We start from the raw sequence: 27,404 nt of genomic DNA, 5'->3' as shown, positions 1-27,404 counted from the left end.
TATGACACCAGCAGAAGGTCTTTGCTTGAAGGAATTTTTATCTAAGGCCATGGGCACCCCAGCTGGATGCTCCAGCCTGAGAGATTTCCTCCTTTGGAAGAAATAAGACCCATAACTCCCTAGCTGGCAAGAAGCTTACCTGGCAAATGCACTAGCTAGCACAGTTAATGAGTTGGGAATTAGTTTTCGGGAACATCTGAGAAGTACTATTGCAATAGGAAGGTGGTGTGGGAGGGAAGGAGGAGTACAGCAAAACAGAAGAGAGCAATGGATCTTCTTTCAGTTTTGGTCACTTTTAATAGATTGGCCCAAATTTACATGCAACCCCACACTGGATAGACACTCCCCATGTTGTATCGTTTGACCCTACATAACTTCCATACAATAACAGGGTCCCATACATGTGATAAAGTATGTCAAAGTAGTAGTCTCATTCCTTTGGAGATTAGTCTGTACTTTTACTGTCCATTACTATATATTTCCATAGATTAATACATGCAATATTGCCCATTTATGTAGTGGATGCTAACAAATTTAACCAGCTAGTTCAAATGATCTAGAACTGGATCTGTTTGGGCCTTGTCGACTTGAGGTTTTTTCCTTTCTTGAAAATGCGTTTGTTATTCTTATTCTCATAGGTCAGATGACAATGATTGTGGGTCAAGTTGGCTGTGGAAAGTCATCACTTCTACTTGCTATACTGGGAGAGATGCAGACACTGGAAGGAAAAGTTCACTGGAGCAAGTATGTTTCATATAGTCACTAATTCCTGTATTCATTTAAGAAGGAGGTAGTTGGGATTTGCTGTGAGAAAGGTGAACTTGATGTCTCAGAACTGCATGTTGAATGATTTTTATCACCCAGATCTTCACTGGAATAAGTTACCTGCAAACTTATTGAGGATTTTCTGTGCTATTTTGCCATGGTTCAGAGCAGGCAGAACAAAATGCCTCAGGAAGAGAAAGAGGTTAATCTGACAATTAATATCTAATATTAGACCTAGCAAATGATCTGAATAGAAAGGATATACTATTTCTGCTATCAAATAGGCTTCAATACTCACTATAATTGAAGTCAGCATTATTATGATGCTACTGTATGCACCAGTGAAAGCATGACAGGATGGAACTTCTTCAGTCAAGTAGTATGTGTAGGGCACCAGCATACCCAGAAGGTTGTATTTCTTACTCAGTAATGCTGCTGCTGGAAAAGAACAGGTGATATAACAACAAACACGTGAGCAATGCTTTTCCACTTCCCTGGTATCTGCCCAAGCCTCACTTATGAAAGTCGGTGTTACCCTTCACATATTCAGAAAGCAGCCTGAGAATGCCAAATACCTAAAGAGTAAAGGCTATGAAGAAGCTGTTGCTGAAGAGGGACTGCCAGTGAGGTCAGGCCTTGGGATCCACATGGATTCAGACCCAGTGAATGAGAACTTCCTACAGAAACTAAGTGGGGCAGCAACTACACTTCCAGCCTAGGCAGGGCAGAATCAGTGGAAGGGATGTGCTGTAACCTCAAGGCTTGTTCTTTGATTTTAAAGATCAATTCTGTTTCCTTTAAACTATCAATCCAAACTCTTCTTAATTAGCTTTTCAAGGAGAAAGGGTTAATTTTGTCACAGAGACCAATATTTAGGTGCCCCATCCCTTGACTAGTGACCTCGTCTGTCATCTTTTTCTTACAGCAGTGTTGCAAGCTGGATTTTTTTGCTTCTCCTGTGTTAGTATGCATGGCATTTTTGTTCTCTAGCTATATTTCACTGACTGCTATTCTAAACATATGATCTCACTGGAGTAGCAGGTACACTTGGAGCCAAGGCAAGACTAACTTTAACTTTAACTATATGTGAGTTTAAGCTTTGAAGGAAAATAAATATGTGTCTTATCATAGTTAATTTCTTTGGGATATATAATGAAGATTTTGACATCACAATCTGGCATTTTTTTCTGAGTATTTAAAATACAAGGAATGAGTAGAGTGTACCTTAAAATTATTCTCACAATTGTTTTTAAAGATATATTTGAAAATGCTCACATTTTTCCTATAGAAAGATATGAAATTTTGGGAATATTAGAGAAAATGAGAAAATCTTAGAAAGATATTAATGGAAGTTTATGAAATATTGTATAAGTTTCACATTGTTTGAGAGATATTAAGATCATATTGTCAGTTGATTAGCAGTCTATACATAATGAGGCAACTCAAGTTTTAGCAAGCATCTCAGGCCCTACTGAGTGACTTTTTTCATTGCAAACTACAACTTGATACTGTGATATAGCTGATGCAAACACAGTTATGTTCTGCTGATAATTTCAGACTGCCTGACAGACAGATGAATACAGAAGGATACTTCAGGTATTTAACCAAGTGGATCCTGTATTTTACAAAACCATAATAAAGGTCCTATTTACACTCTTAAATCCCTTTCCATGTGACTCCACATGCATGACTAATGCAGCTACTGATCCAGGGGTGAAATGCAGGCTAAGTGAATTCCCCAGCAAATTCAGGTATAATAACACAATAATAGTAATGATGGAAACATTATAACACAATATAACAGCCCGCTATATTGTGGTAATCCTGTAATGCATCATTGTGAAAGCCCATCATGGGGCTTGAATACCCTGTTGCTGTTGTGATTGACTGCAGTGAGAGCTGTATGTCCTGCTGCTAAGTTTGGCACTGGTTTGGGATCTTAGGGAAAGAAAGCATCTTAATGTAACTTTCTGTAAGAGATCTTGGCCAGGGTAAATCTTAAGGGCCAGATCTCAGTTCTTCCCCACTTATATAAGATATGCCTCAGACATATTACAGGCCTTAGAGAAGGAGCTGCCTTTTTGTTTTCCCAGTGCACAATCAGCTAGAGAAACTTTTTAAACACTGAAGCATAAGCTGTCAGGATGCAGTGGTTCAGCTGATGTTGTTTCAGATCTCAGTTATTAAGTCTGTACAGGAACAGATGTGGGGAATATGCAGAGACATATATTCCCCTCATGCACACCAAGCTGAACAGTCAGAATAGTCTCCAGCTGCCAAGCAGGGAAGAGTAGCTAAGTGGAAGCCCTTTATCTGGTATACATTTTCTGCACATTGAACTGGTTTCCGTGCAAACAGGTTGTTGTGCTGGATAGTATTTGTGTAGACGTTTGGTCCTTGTCTTGCCTCAAATTTCTAGACTATATTAGCAGAAGAGGTGGTTTGTTCTGCTTTTACAGTGATATCCTAGAGATTTTCTATCCCTTTGTTCTCCTTCCTCTGCATTTTGTAGGCCAATGGAATCCAGACCTGGTTAGAGACGCATTAGTCCATTTTTAAAAGTCCAGAGCTTAATGTTAAAAGTGATTCAAACTTCTTTTTGACTTTTCTTTAAAACCTTGATTTAGATTTATATCTATTTTATTTTATCTTATATATTCAAAATCCTATAAAAATGACTAATTCATCTACTGTTTGGTCTTTCCTACTGTTTCAGACTTGAACTTATCATGCCCCATTTTAGGGAATATGTATATTTTATAGTACAGATAAAAAATAAGTATAAATAGCCACATTTCAATAAATAAGGCAATTAAAGCAAAGATTACTAATCCCAGTGGGCAAATAAAATACTCTTTTTAAAAACCTCAGGAGTTTCCGTTTCAGCCCACTCCCATGCTCTGCAATCGCATGCATCACTCTTTCAGAGTCAGTAGAGTGATGAAGTATAAGACCAAATACTTAATGTCCTTATTTGTGAGGGCCCCAGTTCAGTAAAAATCTTACATGTGTTTATTCATGAGATTATTACTGAATGTGGATTCTCACAGAAATCTTGTAATTTGGGAGAATGAAAATGTATTTTTCAAGCTAAGCATGGAATGAAAGAAGAAACCAAGAAAGAAGTGCTTAAGAAACTGAGATCCTAAATACTCACTCAGATAATCTATTTGATTATAATGACAAGCATATTAAATCTGGTTTTGAACTGCAAAAAGTCTTGCAAGGCTGTGTCCAGTTTTTGTTAAATTGTACTTTACAGGGCACTCCCAAATATATACATGAAAGCATTATGCCTTTCTTTACTGTTCAAATGCTCTGCTGATAAAAGCTTGGGGCTTTTCAACACAGAAAATTTAGGTCGTCTTCTTTTTTGTTTGGCTTGACCTAATTTCCAGCCTCTTTCAAATCTCTCTTTAGAACCCATCTTTTGCTTTCTTGTAACTTGTTTCCATTGTAGAGAAGACTGGAAGCTTCTGCTGAATAAAGGACCAACTCTAGTGAAGGCATGTTTATTTTCAGCCACAATTTATAGTTCTTCTGAGATAACCATCAGGGCCTGTTCACCTCTGATGTAGAATCTTTTGATTGGTGCATGAAGGAAACCCACTGACTGTGTCCTTTAGGAGGCATGAATTATCAAAGTTCTCAGAGAGTTGATGTGCAGCAAAGAAAGGAACATGTTTCAGTTCCGGCATTTTGGGAAGGTGCATACATAAGTCTGGCATTACAAGGGCTCTGCTATTAGAATTTTTATGCCCTTTGCCAGACTTGGATCCTCTGCTTATAAGTGCAGCTGCAGTTACTGATACCCCAGCAAGAAGCAGACATTTCTCTCTCAGCAGTAAAATATTTCATCTGGACGATTCATAGACTTGGGGGAGGAGGATTTGTTTGTTTCATTTTTTTTTTTTTTTTTTTTTATGTCAGTCAAATAATACATCAGTATCAGTTTTCTAGTCCCTTCTAATGCCTGCTTTCATTTACCTGGCATAAACTTACTCTTTTAGGTTTTGCACTTTGCAGTGATGTGTCGTTATGCCTGGACATGAGCCCTATTGCTGGTCCAGAACTGGTTTGACTACCATTTCATGTCCTCAACACTGTTATTAAGTCAATTAACAGAGGGAACTGCAAAGTCATCCATGTTATTACTGCTATTGCATGCTCTTCAAAACATATTTCATGGGTATGATCCTTAAGAAGTGGAGGTTGACAAGGAAAGCCTATGTGTTATAGTGCCATGCATGGCTTGATGCAGCCTCAGTGTTATAAATAGGTTCAAAATCTGTTCTGATTCAAAAGTGTATCTGCAAAGCTTACCTTTGCTCCAGGAGAAATTTGACAGTAGTTGCCAACTTTTGCAGGTCTGTGTGAAGAAGCTAACTGATTTGCTTGTCAACCTTTTATATGCCCGGGCAGTATTAGTAATTCCATTTTTTATAGGCTTTGCAATACACTTTTCCTTTTTAATGCATTTCATAACATAACTTGCCTGTTTAGCCACTGTGCACTATAGATATGAAACTGTTGTATTTAGAAAAGATCTATGCTTTTACTTAGAAATGATTTTCCCTTTAAGAGCAACAACAACAAAAAAAATAAACTGATGTTGAGTCCTTAAAATATGTACTTAACTCCAGTTTCCATATGTAAAGCTAGCACAAAATGCTATTCTCTAGCTTCTGCTTACTAAATGTCATTTATCGTAACTTACAGTGTAAATGAAACTGAATCTTCTTTTGAAGCACCCAGAAGGTATTGTTTCTATTTTTAGTGTATCATAATACACTCATTCATTCCTTCAGAATTTCCTCAAACCTTCATCTTTGTAGCCTTCAGCCATCTCTGTGTTTTCTTTTTGTGTCGATGATCATTTACCTTATGATTAACCGACAGATTGTGTTAAACCTAGTGGATCCCAATCTTCTCCAGCCATTGTACCACTACCTCAGTCTTGTATGAAAGATGTTCAGTGCTCTCAGCTCCCATTTGACATTGCTGGGAGTTTAGTGTGCTCCATATCTTGTATGCCAGGACTTCAGATGTAAGACGTCATTACATGTACTCTCCCATGTGATTGCATATTTTCTGATCAGCACTGGGTTTCATGCTGCTTGTAACCCAGTTTAACAGTTGTGTGATGGAGCAAGAAAGGGAGCTGGTTGTGCTCCTGCTGAAGGCAAGTGGTGACTCCAGCCCTAGCTTTAGAGAAAGGGCCTGCAAGTTGAAAAGGACAAACTAAACTAAAAACATGTCATAAATGATAGAGAAGTAGTGGCACACATAGCTGTGGTTGGGAGCCCACATCATGATTTGCTACCTGATAACCCTGAGGGCAGATTTCATACTAGTGCATACTGAACTGCTAAAACTCCTAAAATTCTGGGGATACTACTGGCTGCTTCTAACTAGCTATTTCTCATACTCTAGCACCTTCTCTCTCAGCAATTCCTAGATGCTTACACACAAAGCTGTATCAAATGGTTGGTTGGAAGAAATACTGTCAAAGAGACTGAGAAGGAAGATGGGTGTTCAGATCCACAAGCTGGTACCAGTTCACTTCACCTTCCTCACATGTCTTGGGCATCTTAGAAAAATGTCTAAAATGACATGACCTTTTTTGCTGCTGTACATAGGCAAAACCACCAGACGTAAAGACTCTTCATATCCCTATTTAACACGTCATTAGGTATTTAAACATGTTTAAAGTATGTCTAAAAAATACCTGGGAGATTATAGTGATTCCTTCCTAACCTGTATTGAACTGCCCTCTTTTCCAACATCATATTAATCCACTGAAGATCTAAAGACTTAAAGGAAAAAAGCACTCACTAAGAAAGAAGTATTTTGTGTGTATGGCCATGTAAAAGAATCTAAAAGTTCAGAAAGCAGCAAGTCAAGTGTACCAATGCCATTAGAACAGTGCCTTTTCCTTACCTGTTATGATGTTAGAGAAAAAAAAAATAAATCTATTCTTGTGAGTATTTAATTATTTTGATTATTTATAATTTGCCTTTGGGTTGAAATTTCACTTACTAGATTGAGGTAGGTACCATCCATGTATAGAAAGCATACAACTGAGAGTGTAGATTTTGCCATCAGGTGAGAGTGGGTGCTGTTCTAACAGAAGAATCTAACTTAAAATCCTTCCCTTCACTTTTGTAACAGTTGCTTGGCCTATGTGTTTCACCGTATTTCTATGAATGCACATTCATAAAAGTAATTTTAAACCGATTTTCAGACATTTCATAATATGGATGCTTTGCTTTTTACTAATGCTCTTTATCTATCTGCAGCAGAAACCGATACTCAGTGGCTTATGCAGCTCAGAAGCCGTGGCTGCTGAATGCAACTGTGGAGGAAAACATTATCTTTGGGAGCCCATTTAATAAGCAGAGGTAAGTATCAACTCCCTTGCAAAAATAGCTGGCAGCTTCTTCTAAAGGGTTTTTTGGCTTCTCCTTCTGGAAGAAGTTTGTAGGTTCCAAAAAATATCAATGGACAATAACACAGAGAGATTTAGCTAACCTGACTCTACCCATGTCAAGGGAAGGTTTCTGTTTTAAATCAGTCTTTCAAGTCTCCCCTTCCAACCAGAGTGCATGTCTAAGATGTTTGTGAGAAATCACACAACAGCAGTGGCTCTCCATGGAATACAGCGGAAGCCATATGTGTATTTTTCAAGCAGCTAAAGTTAGGTGAGATGAATCCCATCTTTGAAGACTACTGACATGTTTTTGTTTTGTTTAATGGAGCCTGAGGTTGCCAGAGGAATCTGGAAATAGGGATTCTAGGCATGTTTCGACTGAGTTTATGTGCTAATCCTGCTGTGATCAAGTTACTGGAGTAGCCACTTTACAAAAACCCTGCATGTATGAAGATAGGGTGCCTCAAGAAAATAACCTTAATTCTTCCTTGAGAAATACAGGAGAAAGGAGTGTAAAAGCTGAGGTACAAAAGCTTCTGTTGTTCCTATCCAGCACTTGCTTCCTGTGTTCTTCGAAAAGGTCAGCTGACAAATGCAGTGGAAAAAGTGACTTGGCTCGAGGAAAACAAATTGCTGATGTTTTCAAAGGCAACACTCTCTCTGTTTAAAGTTATTAAAAATACATCTCATTCGTCTCAGAGTGCGCTTTGTTAACATGTATGACTCCATCCTATTTGGTAAAAGTTAGCAAGTAGCTTAAAATCCAGATAAGTATCTAAAATTTCAGGGACCAGATTCTTCAGCTACTGCATCCGTCAGCCTAACTTCAAGCATACCAAAAGGGCCAGGCTGAATTACACCATTCAAATAATCTCATTTCAGCAGATCATCTGCAATACCCCGCAGACCTAGAAATCTAACAACAAATTTCAAGGTTTTGCAAGTGTTTTCCTGGTTCTGGCAAGATCATAAGGATGTATTTGTTCTGTAATATCACACAGAAGTAAATGAAGGGGCATCTAAAAGGGAAAAAATAATAGCACATTGAAAAATGGCTTCAGATCACAGTATCACAGTATCACAGTATGTTAGAGATTGGAAGTGACCTCGAAAGATCATCTAGTCCAATCCCCCTGCCGGAGCAGGAACACCTAGGTAATGTTACACAGGAATGCGTCCAGGCAGGTTTTGAATGTCTCCAGGGAAGGAGACTCCACAACCTCCCTGGGCAGTCTGTTCCAGTGTTCCGTCACCCTCACTGAGAAGAAGTTTCTTCTCAAGTTTAAGTGGAACCTCTTGTGTTCCAGTTTGTACCCATTACCCCTTGTCCTATCATTGTTTGCCACTGAGTAGAGCCTGGCTCCGTCCTCGTGACACTCCCCCTTTATATATTTATATACACTAATAAGGTCACCCCTCAGTCTCCTCTTCTCCAAACTATAGAGACCCAGCTCCCTCAGTCTTTCCTCATAAGGGAGATGCTCCACTCCCTTAATCATCTTCGTTGCCCTGCACTGGACTCTCTCCAGCAGCTCCCTGTCCTTCTTGAACTGAGGGGCCCAGAACTGGACACGATATTCCAGATGCGGTCTCACCAGGGCAGAGTAGAGGGGAAGGAGGACCTCCCTCGACCTACTAACCACCGCCCTTCTAATACACCCCAGGATGCCATTGGCCTTCTTGGCCACAAGGGCACCGTGTTGGCTCATGGTCATCCTGTCGTCCACTAGGACCCCCAGGTCCCTCTCCCCTACACTGCTCTCTAACAGGTTGTTCCCCAACCTATACTGGAACCTGGGGTTGTTCCAGCCCAGATGCAGGACTCTACACTTTCCCTTGTTATATTTCATCAAGTTACTCCCTGCCCAACTCTCCAGCCTGTCCAGGTCTCGCTGGATGGCAGCACAGCCTTCTGGCGTGTCAGCCACTCCTCCCAGCTTAGTGTCATCAGCAAACTTGCTGATAGTACACTCAATTCCCTCATCTAAATCATTGATGAATATATTAAATAATACCGGTCCGGATACTCTGGAGTCCAGCAAAGCAGCTCCATGATAAGGAGGAATGTACTCAATAACTTACATAATTGAATCTTTAAAAAGCAGGCTTGCCAATAAAGATCTCTAATAAATGTCAAGTTTTAGATGCTTAGTTTACAATGCTCCATGATTAGTCACTGAATAATCATTTTGCCCCATTAATTTTTTGCAATTACCCGACCATCAGAGCCATAATAACTTGGCAGTAAATTCAAGCTGGAGGCTTTTATGTTAACAAAGTAAGTGGCTGATTAATCAATTACAATGCTCATGTTGTTTTTACAGGTACAAAGCTGTTACAGATGCATGCTCTCTGCAGCCTGACATTGACTTATTGCCATTTGGTGATCAGACAGAAATTGGAGAAAGGGTAAATAATATAAATGCGGTTTTGTCTGCTTAAGACTAAGTATTAAGAGGGTGCTCTCTGATGTCACTCAGACAGATCAAGTCCGTATCAGGCTTCCAACCTGACAGAGAATTGTAATACACCAGGAGTTACTGAAAAAAAGTTGAAACCATTTTCCTTCTCCAGATGTTTCTCAAATGGTATTTTTTGATGAGTCTCCTATGTTCTGTCTGCAGAATTTGATGCTAGTATTGGTTGCATTTTTCAATCTAAGAAGCCTTCTGTGCTTAAAGAAGCTCTTCATAATTTACACTTATCCATAATTAGTTGCTGAGTAATAATTTTTCTTCTGATGTTATATGAGGATTATGTTTGTTTATCAACAGCATTAGCATTTTAATGAAGCTTTTTATTTTTATTTGACTCGACACAGTTGTAAAGAAAATCACATTTCCAAAGTCCTATCATTATGTTTATTCAAAGATGGGTATTTCTCATCCATTATATTCATTAGGGGATTAATTTAAGTGGCGGACAACGACAGAGAATCTGTGTAGCTCGAGCACTCTATCAGAACACCAACATTGTCTTCTTGGTAAGATTTTTCTTTTTCACGTGGAGCATGGAAAGTTAGTAATAAAACTGTCATTCGTTATATTTAGCTTTAGAAAAATGTATGTTAGATTAGAAAACTAAAGGGACTTGTACTGAACTCCAGATCCAAATTATAGAGTTAGCAAATAAATATCCACCAGAGGCAGTGTCAGCACATACTGGGAGGCTGGTGAAGGTGGGATTTCCTACAGAGATTAGCACTGGAAGAGTAGAACAGATTGTCTTAACTTCTGCACAGTGTCAGTGGTGACCTGCTATCAACATAGTCCCACTGAAATCAGCAGGACTTCTGATAAGAAAAAGCACCATAATACAACTACTTGTGAGCAATGAGCAGACTGAGGGTTCAGCACTCTCGTGCAGAGTGCTGTGAATTTGGACAAACTTTTCCTTCTCTGTTACTTATTTCAGGACATGTCAGGAATTTCAGGAGGTTATTGTTCATGGAAGGGCTGTTTGAGCCTCTTCAAAATCAACCAAGAACTTCTGTTCTTAGAGAAAAAGTGTTTCCATATTAACATCCTTATCTGTCTTTTTAGTAGCCACACTCACTCAAAGACTGACACATCTGCAGCTTACTTTGGAGGACATTAGAACTGTTCCTAACTCTGCTTTAATTTTACTGTGTCAGTTTCCCATCAAAATTAGGCCTAAGTTTGGCTCTGGATCCTGGCATTCTCAAATTTGTATGAGTAATTTCAGTTCTGGTTTTCCTGAGCAGGATGACTCCATACTGTCAGTGTGGCCCTAGCACTGAACACACCTAGATGTGAAAAACTGAGTCCATTGCTATGAACTGAAGAGCAATGGATTATAGCTTACTTTCATAGTGCAGCTTTCTGACTAGGTCTAAGCCATTAGAGTGATGAAACGTTTGTAATAGCAAATGCTTTCTATTGAAAAGAAAAACTCTTGAAAGAAATAAAACCAATTTTTGTATCCTGTTCTAATATATTTTTTTATTTTTATTTAATTACAGGATGACCCATTCTCTGCACTGGATATTCACCTAAGTGACCATTTAATGCAGGAAGGGATTCTGAAGTTTCTGCAAGAAGACAAGAGGACTCTTGTTCTGGTGACACATAAGTTACAATATCTACCACATGCTGACTGGGTAAGAGAAGAGATGCCATGATGCAGATTTGCTAATGAGGAACGTCCACTTGAAGTTAGCAACATGACACTTAATGAGATCACTACGTTTCTCTGTAATAGAGTCTCTCCTTCTTAATTCCATATGTCATGTGGCTAACTGCCACTTTATATAATATAGATCTTATAATAGAAGGAGCAATTTTATTTTTATATTATTTGTGCAGGTTTTTTTTTATTGAAAGCCACCAGAGAATTACGACTTGATTGAAAATATGACTATTACTTATTATGTCTTGCCCATGCTTTTTACAAGTACAAGTAAGCATGGCTTATAGAAATTTATCAACTGTGTCAACAAACTGAAGAAGTTATTAATAAAATACTGAATAAAATTAACACAGAAATTTCCATAATGGTAATCTCACCAATACTGAGACATGTGGTAGTAGTAGCCTGGGGAACATAAAGAAGGACTACAGAGCCCTGGGGGAGGTTGTTAGGGCCTCTGGAGCTCAGATAGTCTTTTCATCAATTCTCCAGGATACAGGAGAGGACGTAAAAAAAGCTAGGAGGATTAACCAAGTTAATAAATGGTTAAAAGGGTGGTGTCATAGTCAGGGGGTTGGGTGTCTTGAACACAGGACCCAAGCTTGTAGACCAGGTCTAGTGGGGGCTGGTGGAGCTGGCCTGATAAAGAAGGGAAAGAGCAGTTTTGGTAGGAGGCTTGCCAGACTGGTCAAGGAGGCTTTAAACTAGATGTGTTGGGGGAGGGGGGCATCATTCCATCCCAACACACCCAGTCAGTTGCCAGCACCTATAATAAATGCTTGGAGCAATGTAGAGATATTCCAGCCCCTCCAGCCGATGAGCCGGCTTCAGTTGGAGCTCGGCTCAGATGCCTCTATACAAATGCCCATAGCATGGGGAACAAACAAGAGGAATTAGAGATGTGTGCACGTCTACGGGGGTATGATATAATAGGCATAACCGAAACATGGTGGGATGGCTCCTATGACTGGAGTGTTGGAATTGAAGGTTACAGGCTCTTTAGAAAAGACAGGCCTGGCAGGCGGGGAGGGGGAGTTGCTCTTTATGTTAGGGATAGGCTGGAGAGTATGGAACTGTGTCTGGGGACAGGTGAGCAGTCCACAGAGAGTCTGTGGGTCAGGGTTAAAGGGAATATAGCGATGGGAGACATTACTGTGGGGATCTGTTACAGACCGCCTGATCAAGGAGAACCTGCCAATGAAGCACTCCATAGACAGATAGGAAAAGCCTCACACTCACAGGCCCTTTTTCTCATGGGTGACTTCAACCACCCTGACATCTGTTGGAAGGACGGTACGGCCCGGCACAAGCAATCCAGGCGGTTCCTCGATTGTGTGGAAGACAACTTCCTTCTGCAAGTAATAGAGGAGCCAACAAGGAGAGGTGCCATGCTTGACCTTGTGCTCACCAACAGCGAAAGGCTCATTGGAAATGTGATACTCCAGGGCAGCCTTGGATGCAGCGATCATGAGATGGTCAAATTTGAGATCCTCAGGACAGTGAGAGGAGCATGCAGCAAGCTCACTGCCCTGGACTTCAAGAGAGCAGACTTTGGCCTCTTCAGGAATCTGCTTAGTAAGGTTCCATGGGATATAGCTCTAGAGGGCAGGGGGGGGCCAAGACTCTTGGTTGATATTCAAGGATCACCTACTACAAGCTCAGGAGTGTTGCATCCCTAGAAGGAAGTGCAGGAGGCACAGGAGACCTCCTTGGATGAATAAGGAGCTCCTGAGGAAAATTCAAATGAGAAAAGAGGCTTATAAAAAGTGGAAGCAAGGACAGGCGGCCTGGGAAGAGTACAGGGATGTTGTCCAGGAAGCTAGGGACCAGGTTAGGAAAGCTAAGGCCCAGTTCGAATTAAACTTGGCTAGAGATGTTAAGGATAACAGGAAGGGATTCTACAGGTACATAGCAAATAAAAAACAGACAAGGGAGAACGTAGGCCCCCTCAGGAAGCTCTTGGGAGAACTGTCTACACAGGATTTGGAGAAGGCTGAGGTTCTGAATGACTTCTTTGCCTCAGTCTTTACTGGCAAAGGCTCTGACCACACCACAAAAGTCTTGGAAGGCAGACGCAGGGACTGTGAGAATGAAGACCTCGGGTCCACTGTAGGAGAGGAACTGGTTTGAGACCATCTTAAAAATCTGAACGTGCACAGGTCCATGGGTCCTGATGAAATCCATCCATGGGTCCTGAAGGAGCTGGGGAATGAAGTTGCTAAGCCCCTGGCCATCATATTTGAGAAATCATGGCAGTCAGGTGAAGTTCCCGGTGACTGGGAAAAAGGAAATATAACCCCCATTTTCAAGAAGGGGAAAATGGATGACCTGGGGAATTACAGACCAGTCAGTCTCACCTCTGTGCCTGGCAAAATCTTGGAGCAGATTCTCCTGGAAGGCATGCTAAGGCACATGAAAATCAACGAGGTGCTTGGTGACAGCCAGCATGGCTTCACTAAGGGGAAATCCTGCCTGACCAATTTGGTGGCCTTCTATGATGGGGCTACAGAACTGGTGGACAGGGGTAGAGCAGTTGATGTCATCTACCTGGACTTGTGTAAAGCGTTCGACACTGTCCCACACGACATCCTTGTCTCTAAATTGGAGCGACATCAATTTGATGGATGGACCACTCGGTGGATAAAGAACTGGCTGGATGGCTACACACAAAGAGTTGTGGTCAATGGCTCAATGTCCTGCTGGAGACCAGTAACAAGTGGTGTCCTTCGGGGATCGGTGTTGGGACCGGGCTTGTTCAACATCTTTGTCGCTGACATGGACAGTGGGATTGAGTGCGCCCTCAGCAACTTTGCCAATGACACCAAGCTGTGTGGTTTGGTTGATACCCTGGAGGGAAGGAATGCCATCCAGAGGGACCTTGACACGCTTGTGAGGTGGGCTGATGCCAACCTCATGAAGTTTAACCATGACAAGTGCAAGGTCCTACACCTTGGTCAGAGCAATCCCAGGCACAGCTACAGGTTGGGCAGAGAAGAGATTCAGAGCAGCCCTGTGGAGAAGGACTTGGGGGTGCTGGTTGATGAGAAAATGAACATGAGCTGGCAGTGTCTGCTTGCGGCCCAGAAAGCCAACCGTATCCTGGGCTGCATCAAAAGGAGCATGACCAGCAGGTGGAAGGAGGTGATCCTGCCCCTCTATTCTGCTCTTGTGAGACCTCACCTGGAGTATTGTGTGCAGTTCTGGTGTCCTCAACATAAAAAGGACATGGAACTGTTAGAGCAAGTCCAGAGAAGGGCCACGAGAATGATCAGGGAACTGGAACACCTCCCATATGAAGACAGGCTGAGGAAGTTGGGGCTGTTGAGCCCGGAGAAGAGAAGGCTGCGTGGAGACCTCATAGCAGCCTTCCAGTATCTGAAGGGGCCTATAGGGATGCTGGGGAGAGACTCTTCATTAGAGACTGTAGTGATAGGACAAGGGGTAACGGGTTAAAACTTAAACAGGGGAAGTTTAGATTGGATATAAGGAGGAAATTCTTTCCTGTTAGGGTGGTGAGGCACTGGAATAGGTTGCCCAGGGAGGTTGTGAATGCTCCATCCCTGGTGGTGTTCAAGACCAGGTTGGATGAGGCCTTGGGTGATATGGTTTAGTGTGAGGTGTCCCTGCCCACGGCAGGGGGGTTGGAACTAGATGATCTTAAGGTCCTTTCCAATCCTAATGATTCTATGATTCTATGTGTTGTAGGATCCAAGTCAGTGATTATGGTATCTATGTTGCTGAGTAGAGCTATTGGCTGCTTTCCTCCCTAGATCATAGCAATGAAAGATGGCATGGTGCTTAGAGAAGGGACGCTAAAGGATATCCAAAACAAGGATATTGAGCTATATGAACACTGGAAAACCTTGATGAATCGCCAAGATCAAGAATTGGAAAAGGTAAAAGGGAGCATTTTGGGGAAGGATGATATTTCTAAAAAGAAATCATTTTCAGTTAAATTCTGAAAAAAAGCCATGTCAGAAAGCAAGTTTTAAATTAGACATTAGGAAAAAATAACACATAAACTCTAAGGAACTTTAAGGACTGGAATAGGTTGTCTAAGAAGTCTGTGATATATCTGTCATGGGTGGGAAGTATAATTACATTAAGGAAACATGCTTTTGTAATATGGTTCACAACTGATCCTTTGCTGGGGCAAAGGATGGAGTAAGAGTCTTCTTAAAGTGTCTCTTAGCCTTTTATTCTGTTATTGCCATGAGCATTTACCTAAAAATTATTTTTGAAGTTTTTAACTTCAGAAGAGTGGGAATGAAAGAATAGAAGAAAGAGAGAGGGAAGTGAATAAAGCAAATTTTTCTGAAAGACAAATTTTAAAATATTGTGCTTTCACATTCTATGAACTAAAAGATCCAAATAAAGTCTCTTTGAGGTTACTGTTGGTGCGACCACAGTGGCAGGCAGATAAGCTCTCAATGAATAAATTTCTTTATTACAGGATATGGAAGCTGACCAGACTACCCTTGAGAGAAAAACCCTTAGAAGGGCCATGTACCCCAGAGAATCCAAATCACAACTGGAAGATGAAGATGAAGGTATGTTTTATCATTTCACCTTATTTTCTTTATTACTGTGTTTCATTCTCTTTTCACTTGAATAGCTAGCAGTTCTTAGCAACGAAGTATAAGGATGTTTAATAACATTTGATATCAACAGTGGAAAGTCCAATACTTCTACTTGTTAAAATATGACTTGTTTAAGGGATTCTCCATATGTTTGTCAACAATTATGCAGCAATTAGAGTGTGCCAAAAGAAGTTAATTTCTTGCTAACTCATACTGCCTAGAGTTATTGAGGAGCAAGACAGAAGTAAAATGAGTGGAAGAATTGTAACACCTCTAAAGTGGGGCAGGAAGCAGAAGAGTTGGATATTAGCAGCTGGGAATGAGACCCATCAAGAACATCCCTGGGATGTTAGACCAGGCCCAAAAGGAGTTGTCATCCCTGGCAAGCAGAAAGCTTGTGCTGGGGAAGAGAACAGGCAAACTGCAGCCTTCACCTTAACTCAGCAGGAGTCCTAATTGCAGGGATTATCACCATCATGTTGACTGGAGTGATCACAGAATGGCCACTGGCTATTAATAGTGCTTCCTTGTGATTCATCTGGCAATGCTCACAATGGATTGCCATCTGAAGTCATAGGTCTTTAGATCCTGGATTGCTCCATTTTGAAGAGATCCCCAATCACTGTACAATAGGCAGAGCTGGAGCCAGAGCCCTTAAGATGGAAATATTTTGTTGGCTTCATGCTTCTTTAGCAGAGCTGAGCAGAGCACCTTTTTCTGTGCGCAGTCATCAGTACACTTTCTCAGTTTAATTCCTGAGGAGTTTAGGTTGAGGTTATTCCCAAGCCCCTCATTTCGCTCGGTGGAAGAAAACTTTGACAAAAACCTGTATCTTCATTGTGGAGTACGATAGAAAACACAGGAAAAAGAAGGCATGTTCATATAGTCCACAGAAGGCCTGCAAAAAGCAGACATCACATCACTCAGATCAGAAAACACATAACAGAAAATAATTTCTTCAGGACAGAAATATAACCTGGCACTGCATTCCAGGTCATCCATACTTATTATGTGACCTAGGGAATGTACACAAAGTCTCTGTGTCCCCAGAAGTGTAGAATTTCACCTTTCAAGAAATGACAAAATCACTAATTAATTTTTAAAGTTCAAAATAAGAAATGAGTGGAAATGCTGTTAGTTCAGGGCTGTCAAGAGCAAGTCACTATTTTTCTTCCCCAGGCACAGCCTTTAAGCCTGTGAGATGTATACTTATTACTTGGAAAAAAACAATTTTTAAATGTCATGTTCATGCACCTCTGAAATACATATTTCCTGTGGCAGCAGTCGTCCACCAGTTGTATTTCAGTATAATGGGAACTATTATCATTTTTTCATAGTCAAAACTCTTGAATAAAGGGAATATTCAACTCTCATGCAACAGATGATGGAGACCCTGGATAGAAAGGTTTGGGTAGCTTTCTAGAATCTTCCCCATGCTACCCAAAGTGCTCTGCTGACTGTATAATAAAAGCAGCTGAACAAATTGGGAAAGGCCTAGTGTCTACTATAAATAGTCAGTACTGAAGACCTGATTTACAAAAATATTAACAAAATCTATAGAGTTGTGCAAAGAGCACAAGGGAAGTCTTATGAAAATATGTCTGAAGTGTTTGTTTTAAATGACAAATTGAATTTTGCCATTAAAACTAAAATTCAAAACAAAAGAAGTTAACCAAATCCAGTAAAACCAAATATAATTCCTAATATTGACTCTGTGCTAACTTGATCAAATGTCTGACTCACAGAGGAAGAAGAGGAAGAAGATGAAGATGATAATATGTCAACTGTCATGAGGCTCAGGACAAAGATGCCATGGAAAACCTGCTGGAGATATCTAACCTCTGGAGGATTTTTCTTGCTCTTTCTGATGATTTTCTCAAAGTTGTTGAAACACTCAGTTATAGTGGCCATAGATTACTGGCTTGCTACTTGGACATCCAGGGACAATGCAAATGAAGTCAGGAATGCTGACGATGATAAGAGCACAAATAAGGTAGGCCACATCTTGATGCTTGACAGGGCAAAAATAGAAGAAAAATATATGTTCGAAAGTAATTATTTGCTGTTCATCTAGAAGCCAGCTAGACTGGACAGATACATATACTGAGATAGATTATTATATAGGATGGATGAATTGTTCATGCTAAAAAATAAGACAATTCAAATTTTATTAATCTTTTCAAACATGCAAAACTGAAACAGAAGCCGGTGTTTGATGTAAGAAAAATGTTGACTTTTTGAAGAAATGAATCTCATAGTAAACTTTTTCATCTGTATTTTTTAACACCTAAGTCAATGACCCCATTTTCCTAAGTACTGGCTCTCCAGTAATGTCCTGTCAAGGGGAAAAAATTAGTCTTCAAATGTACTGCTTAAATACAAACTGCTTATAACTGTAAATTTGAGTCATATACAAATATCTCACTGGAATCCACTTAGTGTACTTTCAGAAGACTGAAATATGTTGTAACCCTGGTAGATTAGTTTGGGATCTGCTCTGGGAATTTTTGTGGTGCTTGAATTTAATAAAGTGGAACTTTCTAACATCTCTCAAATGCTTTAAATCTTGAGAGGTTCTACTTTGGTTATTTAAGCTTCTTGACTTCAGTTTGTGTACTTTTGTATTTGTCTAGTTAGTCAATCCTAACAGTTCTAAGTACTATGACTTCAAGGTCTTGAAAGTTACTCATCAGTAGGTTGAGGGATCTTAGTACTGCCAGATCTTCTAATTATGTGAACTTAATGAATTGCAGTTCCATCATAGTTCTTTTATTTATGAAAGATTCTATTAACAGAATTATGTCATATAAGAAATGTGACATACTAGCTACTTGGTACCACATACCTTGGGAACTTCCTAGTGGAAAAGAGAAATGTGTGTTTATTTCTAGGATTGATTTATTTGTCATTTTATTAGACTTATCATGTAGCTGTCTTCAGCATCCTCTCTGGAGCAGGAATTGTCCTTTGTCTCATCACATCTCTGACTGTGGAATGGATGGGCCTCACAGCAGCCAAGAACCTACACCATAATCTCCTTAACAAGATCATCCTTGGGCCAATTAGGTACAACAAAAATAATGTTCCTCCTGAAGAGTTACAGTCAATGTTATAGTCAAAACCTATTGGTTTTGTAAATGGGAGGTTAGTCTTGTGAAAAGTTCTTGCAATTGCCCTGTTTTTTTCAAGCCCTAAAAAATGGAAATGACTAGTAAGATCATCAGGAGAAAAAAATCCATGTAAAAGCATGTGAAATTTAGCTGAGTTCTGGGGCCCAGTACTATGCAGGAAGGTTAAGTAGCAGCCAGGGAAATGTCATAATCTTTAGAGGGGATCTTCAGTCTTGAGGGAGCATGGATGAAGGAGCAGAATGAAAGAGCAGGAGGCAAGATGGTAAGTTTTTGGAAGAGGAGACTTAGTTTTTGGGGAGAATGGCAAAAGAAGCATTTAGAAAGTCAGGGTGCAGACATTTTGATATGTTATTTATCACTTGGTTTTAGAAAATGGCTGCACATAGCTCTGTGTTCTGTCTGACTGGGCTCTTTATCCAAAACTAGAATTCCTTTTAAGGTAACTTTTTGTTTCTAATTTTTTCAACAGATTCTTTGATATGACTCCATTGGGGCTAATTCTAAATCGCTTCTCTGCTGATACAAATATCATTGATCAGGTAGACATATCAATACATTCTGGTTTATTACATCTTGGCTTTGTAAATTTTCATTTAGCTACTGAATAAGGTGATTTATTAAAATATTCAGTGGAGAAAGGCAAAAAGAAGCTCTGGGAATGATAATAGAAAACACAAAATAGAAAGCACACACATTAGTAATAAAGGTGGGTAACTGTTAGAATAGGCCTGGTGGGAGATGGTGGCTCTTAATTTCCTCAGATGCAGTCTGGTTGCTTATGTTGGAAGATATGGATTAGAAAAACACTAGATTTTGGGCTCAAAACCGTATAGAATATAATAACTAACTGTATGGGGTTATACTTGACAAGTAAATGTTGCATCCTGGCTGTAGCAAATGTGAATTTACAACATTCAGGGAGAGAAAGGGATGCTTTCACTATGGCTCTGAATTAAAATGCCTGGATGAACAATAATCCTGAATGTAAGGGTGATGAGAACATGGAAGGAAAAATACGAGGCTCTGAGAAAGAACATTCTGTTCCTCTAAATATTTGGGATATCAAGAATAATTTTCTCTTTCTATCCAGTTAAATGAGGTGCAAATGTCTCCTATTTCCCTGTGATCTTTGAATCACTGACCTTTAAAAAAAAACACTACTGACTTTTTAACCCTTGCTTATTTTAATAATAAACACACAGAAATATAAAGGCTCCTGACATAAGGAAAATCAGTGAGCACAAGGTGATATCATTCCTCTTTCCCTATGGTCCTCTATAGAAAAAGGCATATAGGGGTATTACCAGTGTCTTTTGTGTTATGTATTTCACTCTAGCACATTCCACCTACACTGGAGTCTCTTACCCGGTCCACCTTACTGTGCCTGTCAGCCATCGGAATGATCTCCTATGCCACTCCATGGTTCCTTGTTGCCCTTGTGCCACTTGGGATAGCATTTTATTTCATCCAGAAATACTTCAGAGTTGCTTCCAAGTACGTATTAAAAAGCTGACCCGAAAATTTCTTCTAGAAAAAAATTGTACATAAGAATTGCGATGTATTGTGAAGCTATAGGAGCTAGTATAAGAAAATGGCCATGGCATCCCACTTTTGATCCTGAGATGATTGTGAAACATACAGTGGAGGATGTTTCCAGCTGATATGACTACAAATGGGGTATTTGGGAAGTAATACTAGTTGTATCACTTTTGTACACCATTGGCTGTAGAGTCAGATGAGCATGAAGTTTGTTAATCAACTGAGCCAGCTTGCATCTGGTCAAAGCTCCTCTTTGATCTTTTGAGGGTTAGTAGAGAATGGAAAATAACTTCCTGGATAACATCAGTCATGGATTTTTCTTCATATTGGGAAAAAAAACTCCACAGAATATAATTCCCACTGTACAGCAACATTTCATATTCAGAACGGCTTGGCTGGTTATAAAGAGTACAATTTTTTAGGAGAACGAGTGTGATGATTTCTTAGTCATGCTTCTAGTGCTAAATTAATCACATAATTTGGTAAAACATCTTAAGAAAGCCATTAGAAGTTTTTTCTTAAATTCAGTCATGATTTATAGCTGGATTTACTCCACTTTCTAATACTTAAAAATACCAATCAAGGTGCCTGCTGACCATCAGGGAAGGCAGAACAGTTAGCAGCTGTCTCTTCTGGTCCTGTCTTTGCAGTAGGCACGGGGTAAAGCATTAGCTGCTGTTTTGCAGTATCCAGTTAAAAGACAGTGATTTTCAACTGAGCATAGCAGTACAGTTGGTTTCACAGAGAAAACTCTTAGGTAGCCTGAGAAATAATTGTGTCAGTTATTCATCTTAAATCAATGGAGCAGGAGGGGCACAGAGTAACATGTCACTAATTTAGCTTCACCTTACCCTACTTTTCATCACCTTTCCTCAGAATTTATGAGGAGATTTATTCATGAGAAAACCCTACAATCAGAAAGCACAAACAAAAAATGTTTAATTCTGAAATAATTTGCTTAAATTCTCTGATTTTTTTTCAGAAACTTTGTTCTTTCCCCCCTGGGTTTCCAAAGTAAAGCTGTATGTGGCAGTACACCAGGTCTCAGGGTGACTGAGGAATCAGCAGACCTAATTTTTGGTTTTAAAGCCATTGTAGTCTTATGAGTGACACCCTGTCTTGCCTCACATAGCAGTGCACACAGTTTAAACTTCTTACTTAAAATACACAAAAGTAGGCAAAATCTGATGTATTAGACCTCAGGGAAATACTACTATTTCTTTATTTAATATACGAGAGTAAATTCTCCATCTGTCTCCAAACTCAGTTTTCCCGCATGCTGTACTAGTAGTCATACCATGCAAGACTGCAAAAGGTTAATCAGCTTAAATCAGCACACACACACATACACCCATTGGCCCTGCAAGTGCATAACTACCTCACCCATTTTATTCCCTTACAGTTTTCTGGGGAAATCTATCAGCAAATGCTTTTTTTTCCTTTTTTTAAAAAATCTGTTTAAATTGACCTCTCTTAAATCATTTGTGAAGCATTCAAGGCTGATTTGTGTTCTTTCAATCCATAACAGAAATTAATATATCCAATTTATTTCTAGAAAAAATAGTCTTGGGAAATGTAGGATGAAGGAATAGCTTCAGCCAGTATTTATAACTTGGTTGCATGCTGTACTTTCTAGGCATATAAACTTCACTAATTTTTAGAAATGCAAATATTTACAGATTTCTTGTAGCACTTTGACTCTTTGTTGTATATTCCGCTATATCTCTCAAAAACTTCTGTGTATTCTCCATCATAAATTTGAAAGAGGGCATACTTATCATCAAAACATAAGCAGCAAATTCAGTTCTGTATACTGTAACATTCAGCATCATGGAGCAGTTATTTCTCCTGGCCTAGCTAAAACAGTGTGCATAGTAAGAGTTTGATAAAGAGTTTAAATATCTAAAGATCTGGCTTCTTTTCTGTTTATACAACTGGCTGCTATGCCAATGGCAGAGTGTTAGAGAAAGATGTATTTGTCTCTGTGGTTGGAAAACATTCCTGTTTCAGAAGACTGGAAATTTAGACTTACATATCCTTGTCCCATGCATGTCTTGAAAACACCATGGCTGAATAATTGAGGGAATTTCTCATTCATATTATTTCTCTGTCATTGCTGTCTCTATTTAACCAATGTGGTAATGTTAACACTACTGTTATACTTTATGTTCAGCATTTTGTGCTATTTACAGATACTCAAAGCAACGCAAAGTTTATATGGAAAGGCATCCTTTTTGTTAGGCCAGCAGATAGAGTTTCAATAAAATAGATAAATTTACACATATACAAACTCTATTTTATACCTGATCTAAAAGCCACAAGTAATATGCTATAAAGTTTAAAATCAGCTGTTCTAAATTTAAGTAATTATATTAATAAATTAGAATGTTTGAGAAGAAAAGGTAATTAAGATCTGACTAAAATGGGCAGCAGGTTCTTATCCAGGAGAGACATGATAATGTCATTATCACTGTGGGACAAAGAGAAGCCTAGGTGTGACTAAAAGCTAAGTCATGGAGGAGCTGGGAGATGATTCAAAGGCTCCTATGGCAAAAGGGAAATGTGATATTCCCATGTCAATGTCTTTCTATACTACAGAAACACTATTTTGTGTGATCCTGAAAAGAATATGTGCAATACATAAAATGTCTGTTCTTATCTGCTATGCAATAAAATTTCTACAAAGATATTCACATTGTAATGGCTGTCTTGTTTTTCATACTCCCAGGGACCTCCAGGAACTTGATGACAGCACCCAGCTACCTTTACTCTGTCACTTCTCTGAGACAGCGGAAGGCCTTACCACCATTAGAGCATTCAGGTGAGAAAAATGAATGATGAGGGAGGCTTGGGGTTTGGTCTGGCCCATGAAGCTTGCTTGGAGCATGTCTGAGGGCAAATTGTTGGATTTGGTAAACTTTAAATAAGACATCTCAAAAAAGAGAAGAGATGTTGTTTTCCTGTTGCTTTGCCATGTCTCTAAACACTTGTGCATATTTTCAGGAACACTGATTTATCTGTATGGCTTTTACACTGAATTAAAGATTATGACCTTTTTAGGACACAATAATTTAAACTTACAAGGTGTCTAGTTTAACCATGCCTTACTTGGACAGCAGGGAGCAGGCACAGGCACCACTTCTTCAGACCCTCCTGCTACATCCCACAAGCTGTGCTATCCAAGTACACCTGAACAATTTCTGTATTTAACCCACTCCTCAGTCAGGCAAACATTACTGTACCACTCTCCAACTGAAAGTCAGTATGCAACATTGACAGACTTTCCAAGAAAACTACAGCAGAACAGAACTTGATGTTAGTATTGCAAAACCCAGCCTGTCAATCAAACCTGAAAACTAAATTCCACAAGATTCTGAGAATTTTTCCAGTTTTCCATGCATATATTTTTTTCTCTACTTCCTACAAAAACTATAGGCCAAAATCTCCTCGTGTATTCACTACATTATAGCTATCATGACTTTGTCAAAGTGCCAGCTTGATGTTACTCCTCAGTAAGTGTAACTTGTGTTCATTCTGTACAACATAGTATTTCGAGCCAGTGGAGATGTGCTATTTACACAGCTATTTGATCAATTTTAACACTGTTTCATCCCTTCAAGCTAGCTTTACTCCCTAAGGTATTAGTACAGTGCTGTGGCAGGATAAGAAAAAATGTTGCTATGTTGAAGAGATGTGAGCCAGTGGTCAAGAAGAAACGTTTTAACAAGCTTTATCAACCAGAATGATATATTGAAGCAGTAATTCATAATTAAGGCCTGATGCTGATGTATGCTGAGTGCTTCCTGAGAGGTTCAGAGTGGCCTTTCATCACATTATCTCCTGAAAAAGATGGAGGAGGTTAGCACTTCTTGGGAGTGGTTTAACCTTTCCTTACCTTATGAAAAGACAATGTCGGCTTGGATGACAGAGAGCAAGAGGCAGCCCCAGGGAAGGACTAAGCATCATAACCATCACTTGAAAATTCCAGTATCTCTGGTGCTAATAAAATCCAGTTCATTTCCCTGCCTCTCCTCCACTGTCAACCAAACCTAAAGTCCCTGGTGTTTTTTGTCAGCAGACTCATATTTACTAATACTCCTGTTAGTCATCCTCTGCAGTTTTAGTTCAGTATGTTCCAGGATAGAGTAGTCCCTCACACAACTTACCAGAGTAAGTTGAATTGGATCAGAAAGCAATTTCAGTGACCTTTGCTGTTTGTCATCTGACAGGATAAAAGTCTAAAACTGCCTAGAAGATGAGCTGGATGTGGATGAAAAGATACAGATTGAGCATGTCAGATTTTCCATTAGGAAAACAGGAGTTTTGCTGCCAGAAAAGCAGACAAGCAGAATAGTCCTTGCATCTTTGTTCCTCCCAGCGTCACTCCTGTTACCAGTTGTTGTTTTAGGGAGGTCGCTTGCCATGTTTACAAGCTGTGCGGAAGGAAACAGAATATCAGTGGGAAAAGCAAATAAAAGTAAAAAGCAGTTTGTGGCAGAACAGGTGTTACAGGTGGTTCACAGCAGGGCCTGAGACTTTAAAATGGAAGAGCTTGCCCTGATAAAACAGATGATAATCTGCTAAATGAAGTTCAGATAGTTTATTCAGGTGGGGGCATTTAACAGACAGTAGAACGTGAAACAACAAAATGGCTTCCATCTGCCTGCAGGTCATACCTGAAGTACTGCAAGGTGCCATGAATATACTTACAGCAACACAGATTTTCCCCACCTTTCCCAAAGTGTACTTCAGCTCTTAGCACTATAATATTCTTGCACTGCTTTTTAAATGTGAGAGACATTATGTGGGGTACAAAGAAACAAGTGACAGTGTGGAGGTTCCAGCATTCATTTTTGTAATTCAGGAATGATCTGTAGCTCTCCCTCATTGCAGTTTTCCGAGTTGCTCAGGCAATGTGTGGCTGCCTGAGAAAACAGCTGAGCTGAGTAGCTGAAAGGCACTGATCTATTGCTCAATCTACACTCTGCATTAGTTGAGACTTTAGATATGTCACTCCTGTTGAGCACTCCTGAAGCTGGCCAGGTAACTGGCTTGTGAGGAGAAAGTGAGGGACCATGACAGCACTCACCAGTGAGAGGACTGGAGGGCAGCAGCAGCCACAGTCCACAGCTATGGAAGTGGATATTCTCTGGGGAGTAAAACCTGTCCTTAGCACGTTGGCACTTCTGTCTCTTTAAAGGGACAGTCTCTGATCCAAATCTTGTTGCACAAATTCCTCGCTGCTGTACATGTTGCTCCGCCTGGTTAAGGAAAGCCTTGGCAGCAGGTACAACTCCTTAGGGAAGAGTTTTTAACCCAAAGTCTGGCAAAAGCAGAAGGGATAGAAAGTTTTGGTTTGGCAGGAGGGGAAGGACAGAAGTTTAATGCTTAATCCTTGTGTGTATGAGTGTGTAATGTGTTGTAACAACCTTGCTCTTGGCAGGCACGAAGCCAGATTTAAACAACGTATGCTGGAACTAACGGACACGAACAACATTGCCTACTTATTTCTATCAGCTGCCAACAGATGGCTGGAGGTCAGGACGGTACGTTCAGTTTCGTCCCAGCCGTGGTTTTGAAACCTTGGAAGCAAACAAAGACTTTGCCTGATGCAGAGAAGATGATAATGAGAATTAATCTCACGATGAGATTATACACACTGTTCCTTAAAATAGATCAGGATTGTTTATGTTAAACCCATAAAGGTTTTTCAGCTGCCTTGGCCAGGAGTAAGAAAATACAAGTCTCCCTCATCTTTTGCTGTTGTGATGTCTAGCGCCTGAAGAAAGTGCAAGGACAAACATTTACATAACTTTAAATGAGGTTTGCTCTACTACTGTGCAGCATCTGCAGACCTGTTGCAGCAGGAACTACTTTTAAAGCAGAGCATGACTATTTAGTAGCTTTGTGCCGTCATTCTGCCAGGTCTGTTCTAGGCACCGCTGATTTTTCAGGTCCTGAAGTATCTCTCCAGTAACAGGTTTAATCCCACAGCTGTAATTTAAACCCCTTTTTTGCAGTGCCCTTACTGCAGCCATGAGGCCATACCCTCTGTGATTTTTCTGATCAGTATCATGAAAGATGGCAGAACTAGACTCCAACTGAAAACTAAATGAACGTAGGGCAAAACACAGCCACTGCCAGTGGGACAGGCTCCTGGGTTTTACAGGGGCTCCCTAGGGACAGCACACATGGAACTTTTCTGATCTGCAAGCCAAGAGACGCAAGCAAAGCCACTGTGATTTATTTACCTGACACTGAAAGAGCAGTGAATAAACACAACAGTGACCTGATTCTGCTAGACACAAGTAGTAAGAGGCATGATTAATCCTCACATCAAAGCCTGTATCCTCACCTTCACGTCTTGATATGCTGGTGGAGCAACAAAGTTGTGCTCCATTTCTCATGGTGGCAAAACCTTCCCTTGTGCATGAAGCTTTCAGATTCCTACAGCATTCAAGATCAAGCTGAACTTGCTTCCAAATCAAGACAGATAAATAACAGAGCAACAGTCAGTCCTGGAATAAGCTGTGATGATGCCTGTTAATGTCTCATAGTCTTAGGCTTTCTTACATGCAGAATTAATTTGATCAAAGCTTCATCATTGCTTCATCATAGCATTAGAAATAATGAGGGCTTTCCAAGGAATAGCTCATTTAGCCCTGCCTAGTGTCACAATGGTACTAAGATCACTCAAAAGTTTGCAGGATTTAATAGCAAGAGCAAAGTCCTGTCCCAGTTGCTGACGGAGACTTGAGACCATTGTGCTTCTGTGAGTCTGCCATCTGCTCATCAACGCTTTTTACAGAC

At 40.0% G+C, this 27,404-nt stretch overlaps 1 protein-coding gene across 8 annotated transcripts in view; it reads left to right on the top strand.

The window, feature by feature from the left end:
- The window catches only part of ABCC9 (ATP binding cassette subfamily C member 9), a 75,524-nt gene that overhangs the window by 34,327 nt on the left and 13,793 nt on the right, over nucleotides 1-27,404 (top strand). For 3 of the 8 annotated variants that reach the window (XM_061444343.1, XM_061444351.1, XM_061444358.1), the window contains 15 exons: nucleotides 639-744; nucleotides 2,323-2,361; nucleotides 5,485-5,523; nucleotides 7,065-7,166; nucleotides 9,520-9,604; nucleotides 10,098-10,178; nucleotides 11,178-11,315; nucleotides 15,115-15,240; nucleotides 15,798-15,894; nucleotides 17,670-17,917; nucleotides 18,842-18,990; nucleotides 19,525-19,594; nucleotides 20,392-20,549; nucleotides 23,323-23,415; nucleotides 26,038-26,140. In XM_061444343.1, coding sequence (XP_061300327.1) covers nucleotides 639-744; nucleotides 2,323-2,361; nucleotides 5,485-5,523; nucleotides 7,065-7,166; nucleotides 9,520-9,604; nucleotides 10,098-10,178; nucleotides 11,178-11,315; nucleotides 15,115-15,240; nucleotides 15,798-15,894; nucleotides 17,670-17,917; nucleotides 18,842-18,990; nucleotides 19,525-19,594; nucleotides 20,392-20,549; nucleotides 23,323-23,415; nucleotides 26,038-26,140 — 1,634 coding nt within the window. The remainder of the gene's footprint in view (nucleotides 1-638; nucleotides 745-2,322; nucleotides 2,362-5,484; nucleotides 5,524-7,064; nucleotides 7,167-9,519; nucleotides 9,605-10,097; nucleotides 10,179-11,177; nucleotides 11,316-15,114; nucleotides 15,241-15,797; nucleotides 15,895-17,669; nucleotides 17,918-18,841; nucleotides 18,991-19,524; nucleotides 19,595-20,391; nucleotides 20,550-23,322; nucleotides 23,416-26,037; nucleotides 26,141-27,404) is intronic. The other 5 variants (XM_061444371.1, XM_061444379.1, XM_061444364.1 and 2 more) reach the window with 4 other exon arrangements.

Source organism: Pezoporus flaviventris, unplaced genomic scaffold (genome assembly GCF_033815535.1).
Source record: "Pezoporus flaviventris isolate CSIRO_AGI_PZ_B2104156 unplaced genomic scaffold, CSIRO_AGI_Pfla_v1 ptg000002l, whole genome shotgun sequence".
Taxonomy (NCBI): Eukaryota; Metazoa; Chordata; class Aves; order Psittaciformes; family Psittacidae; genus Pezoporus; species Pezoporus flaviventris.
The sequence above is the reverse complement of the archived record's forward strand: the minus strand, read 5'-3'. Positions and strand labels throughout refer to the sequence as shown.